The sequence below is a fragment of the Mus caroli genome, unplaced genomic scaffold, assembly GCF_978045245.1.
Source record: "Mus caroli unplaced genomic scaffold, Mus_caroli_1 scaffold_4, whole genome shotgun sequence".
NCBI lineage: Eukaryota > Metazoa > Chordata > Mammalia > Rodentia > Muridae > Mus > Mus caroli.
The window spans coordinates 104,462,271-104,483,151 of NW_028227259.1; the positions used below are offsets into that span (position 1 = coordinate 104,462,271).

Below are 20,881 nucleotides of genomic sequence, written 5' to 3' on the forward strand. Positions count from 1 at the left end.
ATGTGCATTAGTGCTCTCTGTAACATATATGTCATTAGGACAGGGATCCCCGGAGTGTGGTACAGTGCTTAGCTCTTGTGTTTGCTGAACCAAAGGGTAAGTGCATACTCTATTGGAATAGACATTAGGGTACAGCTATAAGAAGCTGAAGTTGGCTTGCCTGCACTGGAATCTTCTCTGTCACTGAAACAGATGTGACATGCACTAGCAACATAGTATCTTTTCTTTTCTCATCTGTCCAGTCAGGAACAAAACAGTGCCTATTTGTGCTGTTCAGTGACTGTATAAAGTGTCTAATGAACTGCTTATATGTGGTTAGCACTGCATAGTTTTGTTATCATGTTGTCATTGTTATGATTGTTATATTACTCCAAAGTGCATACTCCATGATTGTGTGAGTCCCTTAGTGTATTTAAATGTAAAGTTTGATCTATTTCCAAATCACATCATAATTTCTGTATACTGGTCCAGCATGTTTAGAAGTCATCTCTTTTTAAAGACTTATTATATTATATATATATATATACTATAGCTGTCTTCAGACAAACCGGAAGAGGGCATCAGATCCCATTACAGATAGTTGTGAGCCACCATGCAGTTGCTGGGAATTGAACTCAGGACCTCTGGAAGAGCAGTTAGTGCTCTCAACCACTGAGCCATCTCTCTAGCCATAGAAGTCATCTCTTATCTTCACAGTAAATAAAAGCTAAACAAACTAAAGACCAGAAATTTTTACACCTATCAGAGCCTTAAGGTCATACTGCAGCCCTGTAAACTAGCAGGATGAACACAATGTAGAAGCTCATAGCCCAGGGACAGAGGCCTGCAGCGGGAGCCAGGAGAAAGAGCACATATGTTGTAAGTGATGGATGCAGTGGTTAGGGTGGACATTGGAAGCTAAATCCACGGGACTCGCTGTCCCAGGGAAACCCAGCACGTTCATGAACTTTACCTGCAGGATCTTATCAAATTCTCACTATGACAATCTCAGGAAGATGGCCTTGGGTTTTTTTCAGGAGAAGATAAAATCAGTCGTTTTAAAAATTCAGCAAGGGCCCTCCATTCCCCTTAATAAGACCTGTTCTCTAAAGAAATTGTTTTACAGGGACCTAAACAACAGGAGTTTTACCTAAACAATCTGGACAAAGAAAAATACGTGCCAGGTGATGGCAATGCCTTTGATCCCAGCACTCAGGAGGCAGAAGCAGGTGGATCTTTGAGTTTGGGCCAGCCTGGTCTACAGAGCTAGTTCCAGGACAGTCAGGACTATACAGAGAAATCTTGTCTTGAAAAGAAGGAAGAAAAGGGAGAGGGGGAAGGGAAGGAGAGGACAAAGAGAAGGAGGAGGACAAGGAAGGGTAGAAAGGGGAGGGAAGGAGGGGGAGGAGGGAGAGGGAAGGAGGGAGGAAAGAAAAAAAACTGAGGAACAAAAAATAATTAAGACCTAACTGTAAGCTTCCTTCTGTTATTTTGATCTTGCGTGTCTTAGTCATGGTTTCTATTCCTGCACAAACATCATGACCAAGAAGCAAGTTGGGGAGGAAAGGGTTTATTCAGCTTACACTTTCCACATTGCTGATGATCACCAAAGGATGCAGGACTGGAACTCAAGCAGGTCAGGAAACAGGAGCTGATGCAAAGGCCATGGAGGGATGTTCCTTACTGGCTTGCTTCCCCTGGCTTTCTCAGTCTGCTCTTTTATAGAACCCAAGACTACCAGCCCAGGGATGGCCCCACCCACAAAGGACCTTTCACTAATTGAGAAAATGCCTTACAGCTGGATCTCATGGAGGCATTTCCTCACCCGAAGCTCCTTTCTCTGTGATAACTCCAGCTTGTGTCAAGTTGACACAAAACTAGCCAGTATATTGTGTTTCAGAGATGGGATGCACAAACAGTCGACTCTGTTGTCTTGGGCTTGTGGCATCATGGTGATGGTGGCTGCTCACCTCTTGACAGCCAGGAAGGAAAGGTGAAGAGAAGAGGTACCGGGGACCCAACATGCCCTGGAGCACCTCCACCTGAGACAACCTCCTGCTACTCAGCTGTACCTCCTGATGGCTCTACCAATGCCCAATAGAGTCATAGGCTGGAGACTAGGGTCTCTGGGGGACGGCCCAGATCCAAACAGGAACTTCTCACTAACAGAATGTGTCCTTTTCCCTCCCCAGCTGCTGGCACATCAGTAGGACTCCTACATGCCTGTGTCATTAGAGGGGACTGTGCATAGAAGGAACTGGGTCTACACAACATTTTAAAAAGCTTTTTATTGATTCTTTGTGAATGTCACATCGTGAACCCCAGTCCCACTCATCTTCCCACCTCTTCATATCCACCACCCACCCTTGCAAGTTAAACAAAAACAAGCAAAAATAAATAAATAAGCAAAACCAAGCATAGAAAACATCTCTTTGTGGACGCTGTAGTGTGTCACAGTGTGACACACTACAGTACACCCCTCTGTCCACACATCTGCCCTTGCAAATGTGTATTGAATGAGTTACTCACTGGGCTAGCTCGAGGTCTCTGACTTCTTTAACACCACCAATGTTAGATATTCACCAGGACTCCTCCCATTTATCCTGCAGCTTTGAATCTGCAGGACCAGCCCTTTCACATGCTCCAACAGTTCACAGATGATGTAGATTTTTGGGTGGGACAACTCAAAGCCCTGGATCTGAGCCTGGGTGGTAGCTGAGCTGGTCAGCCCGCAGGCTCTCCGTTATCCACACCACCAAGGTGAGCTCTCCAGCACTGCTCTGGCCAGGCCACCCAAAGCTGCCATCGCTGGCAGGAGGCAGGGTCAGCTCTCCTGTGTTCATGCCATCAGGATCAGCTCACAGGCAATCACACCACCAGATCCAGCTCCACTGTGCTGGCCAGTCATGGCACGAGGTCCACTCTCCCAAGTGCTGCAGCCTGTGAGGGGCTGGGCCAGCTCTCCTGCTCTCATGCCCTCAGAGCTGGCTCACCCGTGCCTTTGCTATCTGGGCCAGCTTCAGTATGTTGCCCAGGCAAGGTGCAGGGCCCACTATCCCAAGTGCTAGCACCAATGAGAAGTAAGGTCAGTTCTCCAGAATGCCACAGCTAGTGATAGGCGGGGCCAGTTCTGCACAGCGTTTGGACCACATCTGTGTGGTCCCAGGTGGTTGCCCAGACTAGGGACATCTCCATGCTCTCCAGTGGTAATCTGAGCCACAAACATTAGCACCAACCCCTGCTGCTGCATGGTCACAGGCCCAGACATGGCTTTCAGCTGCAGCATAGACTAGAACTTCACCATGGCCTCAGGTGGCAGGGCTGGCTACTCACTATAGGCTTTTCCCTATAACCCTCATGTTTCCAGTTCCATCTCTCTTCATAATGCTCAGACCGTTCTGCTTCTCTCTCTCCCATCTACCTCCCATATTCTTAGACTCTGTAGTGGCTCCCATGGCAGACGGGCCACACAGTCAGTGGTGACAGGCATGGTGGTGACAGGCTGTAGACACCTCTTGCCCTGGGCAGGCACAAAGGTGTATGTATGTGCTGCAAGCAGAACTTATACACATGAAATAAAAGTAAATCTTAAAAAAAAAAAAAAAGTAAAGCATGAATCTGACAGTCAATCCGGGGGTTGTGAGACTTTCATTAAGTTATATAAAGGGGCTGGAGAGATGGCTCTGTGGTTTAAGAGCACTGGCTGCTCTTCCAGGGGTTCTGAGTTCGATTCCCAGCATCTACATGGTAGCTCACAACCATCTGTAATGGGGATCCAATACCCTCTTCGGGTGTGTCTGAAGACAGTGACAGTGTACCCACATACATGAAATAAGTAAATAAATCTTTAAAAAAAAAAAAAAGAGTACCTGCTATAACTCTCAAAGAGGATGTAACTTTGGTTCCCAGTACCCAGGTTGGGTGACTCGAAAGCACCTATAACTCCAGGTCAGTAGGACACAATGCCTCTGGTGTTCATGGGCACATAAGTACACATCATTTTAAAAAAGGGAGGGGGAGGCTATATAAAATATGCTTGTCTTTCAGGAATCCTTCTGGTTGTTTGGTCTGTCGGTCCTGCTGCACTTGACTGAGAAGACTCTGTAGTCTTTATTATTTATTATCCTGAGGGAGTGGCCTGGTAAATCTGGTCTGTTTCATAGAAAACCTGTCATATAGTTTTATATGAGGAAGTAATAGTTAACAGTTAGCTAGAGGCTTTGTAGATGACCAGCCCCTCTGGCTAGATAGAGATCTGGGTAAGCAGGCTCTGAGAGAGGTAGGCATGAGATATGTTATGGAAACTTGGGTTCACAGGTTAGAAAGCACAGTGAAGCCAGCCAGAAGATGTCACACGGAATACCACAAGGATCCTGCAGTTCCTAACTAGAAATGTTCATAGCACGGACATGGACCAGACTGGTTTACAACCACAGAATTTTGTTCTGCCTTTACAGCATCACAGAGACCTGGAACGAGTCTTCATTGATCACAAAATGTTGTAGCTGCTGTTTACTTTTTTTTTTTAAGACACTATTAGGACTTCCTTTAGAACAGGAGAAGGAGTTCTCATGCCACGTAGGACAAAAATCTGTGTAAGACATGTGAATAGAGAAGAGGAATTTTGTTATTGTTACCCAGGGAAATCCAATCAGAGACCTGGCTTTCTGTTGGTCATTTACAGTCATCCGTCAATTCAGTATTCCAGAAAGTTCTACCTTACTCCACCAGTGAGTTTAATGTGAGCCTGGCAGCACTCTTGCCCTATAGAAGATAGATCTGGCGAGCAGCCTCCCACCTGCTGCTGGGCATAGCCCTGTGTACTGTACAATCAACTCAAAGAATTGAATGTAGTCTGCACCAAGCCGGCAGAGTTTATTCGGGACACTCCTCTCTCTGGGGTGAAGAAATGGAAAATCCCAGAAACCTACAGGCCACCTGTGTCTTCCAGGTGAAAAATGGACCCTGGGAAACAGCTCAGGGCCCAGAGCAGTTCATGAATCATTTCTGTGGAAGCCCTGGAGTCCCTATATCTACCACCTTCTCTTTCAGCATCCCCACTGGTGCCCACAAACACCCAGCTGAGTCTCTCACTCCCAACCCATGCAGACAAAAACAAACCAAAAGAAAAAAGCAGATAGTCAAACAGAACACAGACAGGAAGGAAGGAAGGAAGGAAGGAAGGAAGGAAGGAAGGAAGAAACGAAGAAACGAACGAACTATTAAGGACACAGATTCTTTAAAGCTGAGCTCAGTCACCAAGACACCTGTATAGACATCTCAGGGAACATGAGACAGGGTGCATAGCAAAGATCCTATACTTAGGAGCAGTCAAACTGCAGAAAAGCAAAAAAAAAAAAAAGAGAGAGAAAAACTTGAAGGAAGAGAAGGTGAAGAGAACCCTTGGCCTATTTCACAGGAGTGATGAAAAACTACACCAAATTTCTCTTCAGAAGCCATGCCAGTGGCATGAGAGCAGAACACTAACCATACTGAGAGCAAAACAGTAGTCCTAGGAATTCTGTGATTGAAAGTGTTCTTCAAAAGCAAAATGGACTTACAAAAATGGAGAGAATTTGTTGCCAAGAAGTGGAACCAGATCAAGAGAAAGAAGTGTATTGCAGTCAACAAAGCTAAAAGGAGTTGGAGATCTGAAGAGCATTTTGACATCAGACATGGGATGTAGAGATTTGGGGGTTGCCCAGCTTGTTTTGGTTCAATATTTCCTCATAGTGCTCCCTGCCTACATTTTGAAACAGTAAAATATATCCTGTGCCATTCTATGTTGTGATCTGCTCTTCTATTTTTATTTTATAGATGATTACAGTTAATAGATTGCATGAATCTCAGAAAAGACTTTGAACTTCTTAAACAAGTTTGAGACTGTTGTAGACTATGAGGACTTTTGACACTGGACTAAATGCATTTCGTTATGGCTACAAACCTATGTGGGCCAGGGAATGGAATGTGGTGGTTTCAATAGGTATGACCCCCATAGACTCATGTGTTTGAATGCTTGGGCATAGGGAGTGACATTATTAGGAGGAGGTGTGGCCTTGTTGAAGGAAGTATGTCACTGAGGGGGTAGACTTTGGGGGTAGGATATATATATATATATATATATATATGCCCCAGTGTGGAGTCCAGTCCCCTGCTGCCTGTGGATCAAGATGTAGAACTCTCAGCTCCTCCAGCACCATGTCTGCCTGCATGCTGCCATGTTTCCCACCAGGATGATCGCTGCCTGTGCCTGGACCGCCTGCTGCCCAACCCTACTTGCCCTTGGGTGTTGAAGATGAGGTGGTTCAGAATCAATGGTACAGACTGCAGGAGCAGGTGAGAAAGCCGCAGCAAGCTCATGCGAATGCTGCTGCAAGCTCCTTTAATACCCTCCACCCATGTCCCATTCGTCCCAAGAAAGCATCTCTTCCAAACAGCAGTTCCTGATTATCTGGCATTGTCTGTCAGCAATCCTTGATCTCTCAGGAAGTCTTCAATTAGGTCCTTGTCGAAAGCTTTTGGTGCCCCACTTCTAGGAATTTGGCATTTGTCACTGGGCTCAGACAAGGAAGTGGGCTTAGATAAGAATATTAGAAACAGCGACGATGGGGCTTTGTTTGCTACTTTGCTGAATTACTACCTTGTGTGATCTCTTTGCTTACTACTCTGCTTAATTATTATCTTGTGTGATCCTTTTGCTTACTACTTTGCTTGATTACTGTCTTGTGTGATCTCTTTGATCTAAGAACTGATCATGTTTTTTGGATGTACCTAGAATGATATAAAAGCAGGCTGGGAAAGAATAAAGCTGTTTCAGCCTTAATACAGTCCGGAGTCACGTTATATTTTTGTTTGTTTTTCTTCTTTTTCAATCCTCCCTCCCTCTCTTGAGACCCTGTTGACTGACTGAACTGGCTTAGTCAGAATGTTGCCCAACCTGGGGCTCAAGTAAGTGGGATATAGTGAAGGACACTGCTGAGAGAGGAGCACTCGAAAGGGAAAATGAAAGGTAAAGGAAAATAAAAGGTAAAGGAAAATAAAAGACTTGGGCCAGTGGTGGATAAATTTTGTAAAGAGAGACAAGGTAATGTATTTTGTGTATGTGTTTAGAGTTATGATAGAATATACAAGATTGAAGATAATTCTCATAGATGCTTTTAGTCTTTGGATCCTAATTAGAGATAGCTCACATGAGACAGAGAATGGGTTTCAGAAAAGCAGTCCTCTCCTCTGTGTGGGATGCTTAGACAAAAGAGAAGAAACATGAACATAGGCTGTTCTGGAGCTCTCCTAGGGAGAGGAAGAGGTCTGGACATGTTCTGCTTCCTCCCTGACTCCTACTGGGGGAATGCTTCCTTCTGGTTCTGGGTCCCTTAGGTAGGATATCTGGGTCCCTTTGGCACACTAGTTCCTTTCCCTTTCTGTCTATTGTCTGTCCTTGGTGTACCAATCTGTCCATGTCTGTCACATTATGTCTATGTTTTCATTTTGTTGCTTGATTGTTGCTCTGTGTTTCACGTTCAAAAGAAAATAAAATGGTTAAAACTTTATCTGCTGGTTGTTCACCCCTTGATTTAGTTTTAACTCTTTCAAGAAAAAAAAAAGTGGTCTCAACTGACACAACAAAAACTGATAGACTTTGGAGCCCTGCACCTGTAGCTAGGAATATATCACAGCTGGAGAGGCCTTGCCAGGAGCTGATTGCCTGTACAAGCTGCTCTTAAACAGTCCAGCAGCTTCTCAGCTTCCATGGTAAGGAAGTTGATGGTTGTTTCTCCTAGAAAATCTCTGTGACTGTGATTATTGGGTTCAAGTTTATTCTCCCTCGAAACTACAGCTAGAAAAAGTAAGAAAATTTTGTCCACTCTAAATAAGTAAATGTGTGGCCACCTCATGTTTGTTTAAATGTACAAATATGTTCTGCATGTTTGGTTATAGATTATTGACTTATAAGTTATTGGGTATGATTAAAAATTTGTAACATGGGTAAAAAAAGATTGGCTTAAAACTGGTAACTCAGGGTTGGAGTAATTCTAGACAACAACACATGATATAAGCCAACCCAGGGAAACAGGTCTTTAAAGATACCTCTAAATTGGGATAAATTTTGTCCTAGAAACCAGACTTATTAAAGATAGGACTTAAAATAATGAGGTATTAAAAGCTGTACCATCACACATTCATATATAAGAACTGGCAGCCAAACTTTCTAATATGAAAGTAATGAACTTGGTATTGATTTTAGAGAAAATGGATTGTTTATACTGCTAAAAACTGATTTTGCTTTTCAAAGTTACAATATCTTTATAAAATAAAAAAGAGGGAATTATGTCCCTGTACACCACAAATTTACTTAAATATTTAAAAATTTGGATGCCAAAAAACTCTCTGCTGAGTGTCTATGTCATCCTACAACTTGACATACTTATGCCTAGGTGAAATGGAAAGATCCACTTATTGGCATATGATCCCGATCAGGTATTAATATGGGGAAGAGGTCATGTTTATGTTTTTTCTGCAGGATGCTGAAGAAGTATGGTAGCTGCCAGAGTGATTGGTGAGATGTGCTGATGCTGGGACAAAAAAAAAATGATGCTGACTGTGAGCTTGCTGAGTAACCTGACAATGGGGACAGGGAAGCTGTATTGGTCCCGTGTTTCTGACCTACCACTGGTACATCCAGCAGTGTGGTCCAAACTGGAGATTCTCCTGCTTGGAGCTCCCTGGACAGAGAGCTTATAATAAGATCATGACTTTCAATGCATTTGGTGATGGGATTTCTGTTTGCTTTATAAAGAACAGTACAAATGATGGGTGTGTTTCTGTGTTTCCTTAAAATTAGAATCTTATTAATTGGTCATGTTAAAGTTACTTTTGTTTCTTCTATGGTATTTAATGTAAGTTGAATTGATTGTACTCTTTCCAGTTGTGTTAATGTATTGAAATCTGGCACGCCTGTTATGGTGGTCTATCAATCAGCTTTTGTATTATTGCTTGTGAGTATTACAGAACCTTGGTATTCTGAAAAGGACTTGCAAATACCGGAAGAAGTGAGTCAGACTTTAAGCAGAAGCAAAAGGGTAGTGGGCTTGATTATTGGTGGTATAGCAGCTTTGATTACATTAATAGCTACTAGCACCATTGCTTCTGCAATTGCTTTGACACAAGAAGACAGCTATTTTTGTTAATCGTTTAGCAAAAAATGTTACTAAGTCTCTGAGTATTCAAGAAGATTTGGATAGACATCTAAAACAACAAACTGATGCTGTTATTGATGCTATTCAAACTATTGGAGAGGAGGTTCAGAGTTTAAGAATAAGAAGTAATTTTGAGTATCATGCTAAATACCAATGGAAAATTCAAAGATACTTACAGGGTTTTGGCATAATTCTAACACCTCTCTGGATATTTTAACTTTGCATCAGGAGATCATGAATTTAAGGAATACAAAGCTCAAAGTAAAGTCATCCCAGGAGTGGGGGTTGGGGGAGTGTGTGGCATTTCTTTAATCTTGGTCATCCTGATTCATGACTTAAGGTTAGTATTTCCATCTTGTTCAAGCTGCAAGAATGGCTTATATAGCTTGATCATGTTAGCCCTCCTTGTCCTGGGAATACTTTTATTCCTGCCCATTGTGATAAAACTTGGCTTTAACAACATCCTCATGTTGGTGGCCAAAATACATAGCTTGAAACTAAAAATGGATCCCCAGACAGAGTTTTTAATCTAACAGGCTGGTTGCCAAAGACAGATAACTTTCTGTACAATGCCTTACCAACCTAAGACAGAATTACATTGTTTTTGAAAATGTAAATTCCAAAATAGGTAAGGAAGGCATTCTTGTTAGAATAACCTAAGATAGGTGCAGTCTTGTTTATGAAATAAAAAAGGGGGAGATGTTGAGAGCTTTTGGTGCTGCTTCTAGGAATTTGGCATTTGTCACTAGGCTAGGACAAGGAAGTAGGCTCAGATAAGAATATCATCAACAGTTGCCATGGGGCTTTGTTTACTGCTTTGCTGAATTATTACCTTGTGTGATCTCTTTGCTTACTGCTTTACTTAATTGCTTCTAGTGTGTGATAATTTTTATAAGCTTGACACAGGGAGTGGCACTATTAGGAGGTATGGCCTTTTCGGAGTAAGTGTCACTGTGATCGTGGGCTTAAGACCCTCACCCTAGATTCCTAGAAGCCAGTCTTCCACTAGCAGCCTTCAGATGAAAATGTAGAACTCTCAGCTCTTCCTGCACCATGCCTGACTGGATGCTGCCATGCTCTCATCTTGATGATAATGGACTGAACCTCTGAATCTGTAAGCCAGTCCCAGTTAAATGTTGTCCTTATGAGGCTTGCTGTGGTCATGGTGTCTGTTCACAGCAGTAAAACCCTAACTAATACATTGTGTGGTCTCCTTGTTTATTACTTCAATTGATTACTTTGTCTTTGATCTAAGAACTGACAATGCTTTTGGATGTACCTAGAATGATATAAAAGCAGGCTGGAGAGACATAAAGCCGCTTCAGTCTCAGTATGGCTGGAGTCACGTACTAATTTTGTCTAACTGTTTTTTTTTTCTGTTTCAATCCTCACTTCATCTCTTGAGACCCTGTTGACTGACTGAGCTGGCTTGGTCAGGTCCTCCTGCAGGAGTTGCCTTTGTGGCTGTGTGTCTCCCCTCATGTTTATGTAAAGGTGGCTACTGCCATTCCTTCATGGCATCACTTCATAGGTGATAATGGACTAAACTTCTAAAACTGTAAGCCAGCCCCAATTAAATGTCTTCCTTTATAAGAGTTGCCTTGGTCATGGTGTCTCTTCACACCAATAGCACCCTAAGACAGAAACCAAAGGGAAAGTCCAGAGGACTCTATTCAGGGGGCCAACCTTACACTGCCAGACTACACCACTCTTTTCATAATCCTCCCAGACTGTTCACAGGCTACATGATTTAAACTCACTGTGTTCCCACTGGATCACCACACATTGTCATGGCAGCAAGCCTTACGCCAACCACATAGACAACTTTCACCTAAGTCTAAGTGGCAATATTGTGAAACTTCCCAGAGTCATTTTTTAAAGATTTTATTTTTATCTACGTGTGTGTGTGTGTGTGTGTGTGTGTGTGTGTGTGTCTGCGCGCGCATGCGCATGCATATGTATGTATGTGTCGTCTGTATGTGAGATGTGTGCACATGAGTGCCAGTGTGAGATCCCCTGGAGCTTGAGTTAGAGACAGTTGAGGCCACCCAATGTAGACGCATAGAACCAAACTCAAGTCCTCTATAAGAGCAGTACATGCTCTTACCAGCCGAGCCCTGTGTCTACTCTACTGGGCAGCCGTAATTCTAACTTCTCAGTAGATGGAATGGCCCTGTGAAGGCAGCAGAAGTGTGACAGCTGTTCACCGTTGTGACCACAGAGTCTGGGGGGATGACTGACATGTGGGTGCCTGATAAACACTGTAAGGAAAATTATTTTTAAAAAGTTTACTGGAATGTGGAACTTGAAAAAGTCTTCATACGTCAAATGGGATCTCTAAAGGTACTTCCTAAAGCCATTCACTTTTATTTATGTAACAGACAAACACTGTTTTCCCTGTGATAGGGCTAGAGATAAGTGATAGCATGCTAATTGTCATAAAAGACAAAAGGAACAACCACATTTACTGGATGCTAGTATAAGCACTTTTTAAAAGCGTAATCCAGACTGGCTTTGAACTTGAAATCCTTATGCCTCCGAAGTGCTAGGTTAACAGGTGTGTGCTTCCACACTGGGCTGGCTCACAGTTACCTCACCTTTCCTGTCATCCAGTGACTCTGAGTGTGATGCGATTATGCTCCCCTTGTAGGCATAAAACTAAAGACCCAATACAGGCTCTTAGCTAGCAAATGCAAAGCCAAGAGTTTGTTCTAAGGCCTGGGTCCATCCTCTACCTAGTACTTCCTTTAAAGTTGCATTCTCTGCCCTGTGATGTGTTGTTACGGAAACACAGCTTTTCAAATGTTGGGTTATACACAAATAATCTCACTGAGCTTAGACTCTCAGCTACAAGTTATTCATCTTGGAAAAATGTTCTGATAGTTGGAGTGTTTTATAACCACATAAATGTGTAACTGGAAGCTAAATACAATAAACTGCTTGAAAGAAAGAAATTAAAATTGTCAGTCCGGAGTGGCATTGCAGACCTTTGTCAATGAGCTCAGAATCTATAATAAAGAATGATGCAGCCATAAGATGAAGGCTGAACTCAAAATAAAAGGCAGAGTTCATGCTGCAGAGAGCAAGCAAAGAAATGGCGGTGAGAGGCTGCTGCTGGTCCTCTGTGCTCAGCAGTGTATCCGGGGACTCTAGTACTAGGTCATCGCTGTGCTTGAACGAGAAGTCTAAGTCCCTCCTGCCAAATAAGTCTCCCAACTGAGCTATTTGCTTTATGAATAATCCAACTGTAGAGAGGCCTAAAATGGGGGAATGAATTAGCCACAGGGGCAATTAGAGAAACACTTGGGTGTGATATTTAGAGAGATGGGAGGCCCATCTCAGGAAGCCATAGCAGCTGCATGTCCAAGGCCACAAGAAGGCTCCTAGGTTGCTTGATTCCCTAGATTTTAAATTGCGGTTCCTCCTGGATGAGTGAAGATAAACCAGGTCCAGAGTTGTCTGTGTGCAAACATGCATAGAAACTTTGCAAACAAGTTGTTCCCACCCAAGCAGCCTGGATCATATGAGGAATTGGGAAAACAGAAATCTATGGTCAACCCAAATCCCAGCAGCTCAGAAAGTGTCCAAAGCGGTGGGGAGAACCCAGAACTGGAATTAATCAGGAGGATACAGCCCAGTTCCAGTGCAAAGAGAGCAGTGTCTAAGTTTCTCTTTAAGTTTCTCTAGTGCACAGCAGCCTTCAGGGATTATGTAATAACTAGCAAGGAAGGCAGTCTTATTTTTACAGGGGAATGAGCTAGAAAGGATGTGTGATTCACAGCTAGCATCTGTCGGTGTTAGGTCCCCGAGTCCTGGACTCCGGATCTCACAGACCTCCTACTGAGATTCTGCAGGGCAATCAGAGGAGGAGGCCTTGCAAGCATGATGGCTTCAGTGTGAGAGTGCCCATGCCTGCCCAGCCTGGATGACCCACACTTTACCTCTATACATTGAGTGAATTCTTTAACCTTATTAAGTCTCAGCTGTGGGTTGTGACTCTTTTGACAAACTTCTATCTCCAAAAAGTATTTACCTAATGATTCATAAATGTAGCAAAATTACAGTTATGAAGTAGCAACAAAAATAATGTTATGGTTGGGGTCGCCACTGTATTAAAGGATCACAGTGTTAGAGAAGTTGAGAACCACTGGTTGAGAGGATGGAGATGTCACATAGTTGCAGACTACCTGCCTAGCACACATGAGGCCCCAGTTCTGCCTGCAGCATCGTATAAACTGCCTGTGACAGTGCCTCTAACCCCTGCACTTGGGAGGATCAGGAATTCAAAGTCATCCTCGACTACATAATGAATTTGAGGCTGGCCTGGGCTACTTGAGACCTTATCTCAAACAAACAAAGAAACAAACCCACCAGTCTCCTTACCTGTAAATTGGGGTTCATGTAACAGCTAGTTCATGGGGTATCGTGAGGTTCAAGTGCAAAATACATAAAGGTCAGGCATCACGGTTATCTTCATAGCATGAATTCTGGATGGAGAAGTCTCCTTCCCTCCTTGACAGCATGACTTGAGGCACAAAATCCCCCAAGACACATTTTACTGTGTCTATAGCTCCAGGAAAGGGAAAAGAAGAAAACCCTGGTGCAGCCTGAGAGTGAGAGGTCACTGGGCCTAGAGCAAGGGGAGAGAAGGACCTGCCCAACTTTCCTCTCCTCCCACATTGCCAGCCGGTTCCCAGGAGCCCACCATTCCCACATGGAATGGCATGGAGTTGGCAGCAGCCAGAAATATCCTGAGAGGCAGCTTGGCCTTGTAGGACCTGTGACTCCACAGATGGTGGCCACCGGCCGTCACACACAGGGCAGTCAGGAGGAAGCAGAAGTAGGCTGTAAAACACAAGCAGGGACAAAGGTCAACCACTGTCACCAAGCCTTTAGATTATCCTTCGGTTTTCCCTCCCGAGTCCATGGGAATGGTGTCCATCCAAGGAAGGTGCTGTAACAGGAAGAATCAGTAAGTTAAGAAGATGTACTTTTTTGTTTGGTTGGTTGGTTTTTTGTTTGTTTTTGTTGTTGTTGTTTTGTTTTGTTTGTTTGTTTTGGGTTTTTTTGGTGAGTAGCTTTCCATAACAGGGAAAGGTGGAAAGAGGTGGAAAGAACTTTTTGGAAACTTTGGCCTAACTTCCAGAGGCTTTCAACACCATTTCTCCTCAACACCAAAAAAGCCTTTTATCTGCTGATCTTTCTTCTGGTCTTCATGCAAAGGCTCAATCACTTGAACGCCTTTTGCATTCTGGTTTGCCTGTTGCCTACACTTCTGGAAGTGAGGGCTCTCCCCATCTCTTCCACAGCCCTTGTAAGTGTTCTAGAAAGAGCGTGTCTGTAAGCAGCCTGCCCATATCATGGTTCCACGCGCCTCGTTTTGAAGGAAATTAGGGTAGGCTTAGCAGCAATGAAGTCTGACTGGGGCCAATAAGGATGAAAATAAGCCTGACCATAGGAATGATGAGATTTGCCTTCAAAAGAACTAGAGATGGAAGATGTCAGATGAGGCATGGTTTTATAGCCAACCTAGAATAGGACTTAGAGACCATACCATCTCTAAAGCTCACCACAGGTGCTTCCTTCCTCCATTCACAGTTGAGACTTCCTGAGCGGTTGACTGGTAAATCCTATGTGTAAGCCCTACCCTTACCTGTTGCCAAGAGACCCCATGTCCCTGTTGCTGCTGTTGCTGCAGGTGGTAGAGGTGGTGTTGATGGTGATGATGGCAGAGGTGATGGTGATGGTGATGATGATGGTGGTTCTTGTGGTGGTGGTGATGATGTTGGTGATGATGTTTATTGTGATGGTGGTTTTCCTTTTGTCCAGAGGCATAGAAGGTGCAACCAGTTAATAGAAAGTAGATATATAGGGATCCAACAATAATGGTCCTTGAGATTATTACATCTAGCTCCAGTGGTTTTAAAAGCAGTGTGCCCATTGGTGCCAAGTATTTTAACTGGATTATCTTGATCATATTAAGCAAGTGTATGTGGTTTGTATTATTACTTGTGCCATTTTATAGACGAGAGAACAAAGCCTCACAAGAGTGAGCTTTGTTGAAACTCACAGGTCCCCACAGTCATGAAACTGGAGCATCTTTACTAAGAGTCAATTCCAAGTCTTTCTGAACCAAGGACAGAGACCTGTCAGCAATATGACTTTGCTTCTGGGAAATATTCAGTAAGTTTTGTCATTATTCCTCTGTACCTTGCTGTTATCAAGTGAGGAAGCAGCCCACTTTCACATCTAGTAAAGAGAAAGCCCTAAGCCAGGCTATTGGGATGTGGCCCATACACCTAGCACTGGAAGGCCAATCATAAAAAGCTGCCAAACTAAAAGCACTGGGCTGTGAATCAGGCCTTACAGTGGTTGTGAATAGTCCCAGGCCAGAATAGGCACGTAGAAAGTCTGTGTGACTCTTTTCTGGGAGAATTATGGCAAGTTTGATGTCAGTATACATATTTAATAGGAACACAATGTTACATCTTACAAAAGTTAAGTGCCTGACTGATCTTGGACTCAATCTACATTAATAGAGTTCAGAACGCAAGATTTATCCTCAGCCCTGAGGTGGGTGAATTCCTGAAGACACAAGGCTTTTATGAGCTTGACGATTCATGCCTTGGTTGAGAGGTTAAAAGCAAAAGACAAACAGGAGCCTGCCTGTGGGTCACAGAAAGGACAGTAAATAAAAAGTGTTTCTCTTCTTAGCTATTATACTTGAACCTTGGCCATGAACCCGTGGGATGGAAGTTGTTTTCCATGTCATCTCTGGCATTTATGTCTCTACTATTCACTTTGCAGCTGTCAGGTAGTTAGGAGTAAAATCCAGAGTGAAAAAAAATTCAACATGACTCTACTTGTCAATAAGCTAAGATTCTAGACTCTGGATATTATACAATTAATGCCAAGATTCCATGAAAAACATTGGGGGAAAATGTCACTTCAATCCGTGTTTCTCAACAAGTCCCTTACTGGAGAGTATGGCATCATCTTGTCCTGTGGGAAATCTCCAAAAATGTAAGGTCCATTCGCATAGCTTGCCTGCCCATGTTCTGACCACTGACATGGGTTCAAGTCAGCCTCTGCACTGAGACGTGCTGGTTGTTGGTTTTCTGAGGCCTTCATGCAACCCCTGTTTGGCTAAACACAAACCCTGCCCTCCTGACCATGAGAGTAACCGACTGGATCAGCTCTGTCTCTTTTCTAGGTCTTGAACTTTTATTAGTTGTCACATGTCAAAAAGCTAAGCAGAGATTGAAAATGAGACACAAAGGTGATGGGACACCCATGGGATCCTGAAGAACTGCTTACCTTGTAGGCCTAGAAGCCTAATGATCTTCTCCATCCTTTGAGTCTCCACATTTCTCTAAACTTCTATGGCCAACAAACTCCATTTTTACACTTAAAGCAGTCTGAGTTTCTGATGCCTAAATTTTTCAGGACATATTGAGAGGGAAGCAACTATTTGGTCATGACCCAAAGATGACTGTTTGCCCCCAGCTCATGGCCTTATGTCCCCTTTAGTAATTTATTTCTGACCAAAGGAGCATAGCAATATGAAGGAATGTCAGTTCTGTTGCCAAGGACCAGCCTTGGCTTAGAGAGGGGTTCCTGAAGAAGGGGTGTTTGGGAGCAGCAAAAGAATGACTCGACATCAATTATGGGTATAAGCTGACAGCTATGAAGTCTGCTCAAAAATCTCCCTAGATCGCTCTCTGCGTGAGACAGCTCTCTCTTGCTAGAAAAAAATTACAAAAGCTCTATGGATAACTCATGAATTGAATTTGGATATGGATAGAATTTTGTCTAGCAGGTTTACTGATCAAAAAACAAGTCTTATTTACATATCAATTTAATTGTTTACCCAGGTTCCTTTTTGATTTTTGCATGAATCACATTTTAAGCACAAACAATAAACTTAGCTGGATAGGATCTCACTTTGAGATCGCCACTCCCTCATTCTCTTTATGGCCTTTCTTAATACGTTTCTGACAAGCTGGCTCATGGTACAGCTGTCTCTGTTCTTTTAGGTCCCTGAAGCCCCTAGTATAATTTATATTGCATCCTTATATTTTACATAGTTGAAAATTCCTGTTTATATATTCTTGGACTCGTGTTCTCGGGGTTCTTTTCCACAGCCTTAAGGACTGTCCTGAAGTTCTCAGCATCACAGAGACACATTCTTGCTTCCTAGAGTCATGCTGTTCCTAATTATCATGGAGTCAGTAATCTTAACAGGGAGAGCATTCCCCAAAGAAGGAACATGAAACTATATACATTATTATACAGACAAGCCTCATACCTAGCCACCATCCACACTCATGGAGTGTGCCCAGGAGTGGAAACTGTGTCAAGCCATCCATTCCACGTGGCAGGACTTGGCATTCTGTGGTTACATGACAACAGATTTGCAAGCATATTTCTCTAATAAGTCAGTTTTGATGAAATAAGCTTCCACATTAGAGGATCCTATGTAGTAAGGAGCAGAGGGTTCTTCCAGCCAATAGGAGAATGAAGCTCCAGCTACCCAGTTCACAGCTGCTGGATCTTGCCACAGACGTGTGAATGGGCTTGGATGCGGATCCAAGCCTGCAGAAAGCACTCCTGTCCACCATAGCCTCATGCAAGGTCCTTCATGGGCTAAGCTTCTCCCTTATTCCTGCCCCACACCCCAAACTGTGAGAAAGAAAGTGCTGTTCACATCCATACATTTGGAGATAATGCATTATGCAGCAATAGATAACTAACACAGGCCTCATTATGCAGGAACCTTCCCTCCGGAAAAGGAAGATTTAAATTCTGATTATAGAAGAGTTCTCCTGTGAGGGCTGAAAGTAGAATAGCATTGCATGAGGTCAGTCCTGCAGGTGTGGGGAGGGGAGGAGGGAGCAACTGCTGATGGGTTTCGGGAGTAAGAAGTGACCAGGGTGTTTTATAACTAACTTTAGTGATGGCAGCATGCTGGAGAACCCTGCTACTAAGGTTGCAGTCTGCCATGTCCGGATGGCTCTCTGAGCTGGCTACAAAGTGGAGGACTCCTGTTCTCAACAGGGCTCCCTTTTATCTGCCTGAACTTGTCTGGAGAGTGTCTCTGAGCACAGGTGCCAGACCTCTTCCTGCAGGAGCTGTGACTCAGCACACAATCGCTGCTCTTCCTTCCTGCACATAAGGCAATTAGGTGCTATGCTATGACCATTGACCCTTCCCCCTTATATGATAATTAGTTGACCCTTCCCCCTGTATGATAATTAGGTTCTGTGTTATGACCAAGCAGCTCTTCCTGCCCATAACCTTAAGAGCTCTTATATACCCTACCCCCAAAACAATACAATGAGCTGTCTCTCTGAAGCTGACTCCAGGAACTTCTCTCCACCGTACTTACAGCTGTTCGAATCCTGCCACATCTGCTCCCTTTGCCATGTGGCCCACAAGGAAAAGCGAGACCCACAGTGGCGCAGTTTTGCAGATTTGGGGCCCAAGACACTACTAGTGTAACCATTGACATCTGCTACCTCCAGACCATAGGTACTTAAGACTTCCACAGCTGCTAAGGGAAGTCTCCATTTGATCTAAGACCTACATCTAAAGCTACCAAAACCCTGGACCTAGAGACGGAAGAGCTCATTGACTCCAACTGGGTCCCAAGGATCAGCTTGAACTGCTAGTGACAAGAAGAGGGGAGCCCATGACTTCAAGGAGCCTCTAAGGTAGGAGTCAGGTCCCTCGTCTCTCCTGATTCTCCTGTTGGTGCAATATTGGCAATGTGGTTGTAATAACTTCCCACGCAATATGAAAAGATCCTTGAGAGATGATAAGAAAAAATTAAGATCTGGTCATTCTGGACACCATCAGAGGGAGAGAAGAATATAGCCTTGAAGAGTCAGAGCAGACAGAAGGAGCAGTTGACAGAAGCCTCAGCCTGGGTGACCTCTCTAACCTCAAAATGAGAGCTAATAAATAAACATTGCTCAGATCACTGAGCGCTCGCCGTTCCAGGCCTCACTCTGAGTGCTTTACACAGCATCACTCCTTTGGCACTTGCTGCAGGGGAAAGGAGAAATACCATTATGAACTCTGTCTTATGGAGACAGAGGCAGCAAGTGAGAGAGTCCAGAGCAGCCTAAGGCAGAAAGGCCCATGCTAGCCTGTCTGCTGGCTGTCTCTTGAGCACCGACCTTGGTCTGGCCGAGACCCTCGTGCATTATTTCCTTCCAAGCAGCTCAGAACACAAACAAACACATGGTCCAAGTCTCGCTTTACTTTCTGTCTTTTCCTGCTTGTAAATCCATTCCCTTGCTGACAACACCGTCTTAGTTAGAGTTTTACTGCTGTGAACAGACAACATGACCAAGGCAACTCTTATAAAAACAACATTTAGTTGGGGCTGGCTTACAGGGTCACAGATTCAGTCCAGTATTATCAAGGCAGGAGCATGGCAGCATCTAGGCAGGCATGGTACAGGAGGAGCTGAGAGTTCTACATCTTCATCTGAAGGCTTCTGGCAGAAAACTGGTCTCCAGGTAGCTAGGGTGAGGGTCTTAAAACCATGCCTACAGTGACACATCTACTCCAACAAAGCCACACCCATTCCAACAAGGTCACACCTACTCCAGTAAGACCTCACCCACTCCAACAAGGCCACACCTCCTAATAGTGTCACTCCCTGGGCCAAGCATATACAAACCATCACAAACACCATGACCATTCTTTTGCACCCTATTTAACATGTTTTCCAAAAACAAGAGTACCTAAGTTCATTAGAGCTCCCATTTATTGAGCCCCCATTATGTACCAGTCATTAAGCTTAGGTCTGGATTTGCATGGTGGGCACAGGATCATGGAGAGCCCCTCTCCCCATAAGCTGACAACAGATTTAAAAAGTAAATCACTTGCCGAATTATTTTAAATTATGTCAAGTGCTGCAAAGAAATTGGAGCAAATGGTATATAAAAGGGGCTGACTTATTTGGGACTCCAAAGGCAGCTGTACAGGAGTTATGTAGCTTAAGTTAATACCTTAAGGATGAGATGGGATCGGGGCAGGTAGGAGGAGGAGGTAAGGTGGAAACTTCTGGTCTCTTTAGAAAGTCAGTTGTGTCAGATAGTGTTTTCATGAGGCAGACATGTGAAGGGACATTTCACTGAAGCAGACACAGGTGAAAGAATGTTTTGATAAAGCAAACATGTGAAAGGATGCGTGATGAAGGGTTCTTCGCTAAGGACACACGTACATTGGTTCCCCTTACATTGCACTGAAGAGCTCCGTTTGTTGTGACTCCACAGAGAGAAAAGCACCTAAGTACTTCTCAAGATGTTTCTGCGGCTTCTTCCCATTTCTGCTCAGGCCATTGGCAGAGTGAGGTCAGCTGATGCACACTTATGTGGAGTTTTGCTGAAACAGGCTCATGTAGTGAGGCTCATGTCGGGAGGACAAGCGATATTTAGAGGGAGTATAACTAGGACTCAACGGACAGCGACGGGAGGCTTGCCTAGCTGGCTTTGCAACGCTTCTCGGTCTCCAGTCCTCATCTTCACGGATCTTCACTTCATTGAGAGAGGCACTGCAGAGAACTCTGGCTTCCCTGCTGATCCTGGTCCCTCCGGCTGACTCATACTGATAGGACTGAGGCCTGGCTGTTTCTGCTAGGTCGTGCCACCGTGGCTGATTTGTGTTTACTATTCTGACTCTACTGAACTGGA

General features: G+C 43.9%; 1 protein-coding gene across 1 annotated transcript in view; it reads right to left on the minus strand.

Annotated features, from left to right (window-relative positions):
- Positions 1-16,527, minus strand: part of Scd5 (stearoyl-CoA desaturase 5) — a 77,717-nt gene extending 61,190 nt beyond the window's left edge. The window contains 2 exon segments of the mRNA XM_021163367.1: positions 13,893-14,021; positions 16,494-16,527. Coding sequence (XP_021019026.1) covers positions 13,893-14,021; positions 16,494-16,527 — 163 coding nt within the window.
- Between the last annotated feature and the right edge of the window lie 4,354 nt (positions 16,528-20,881).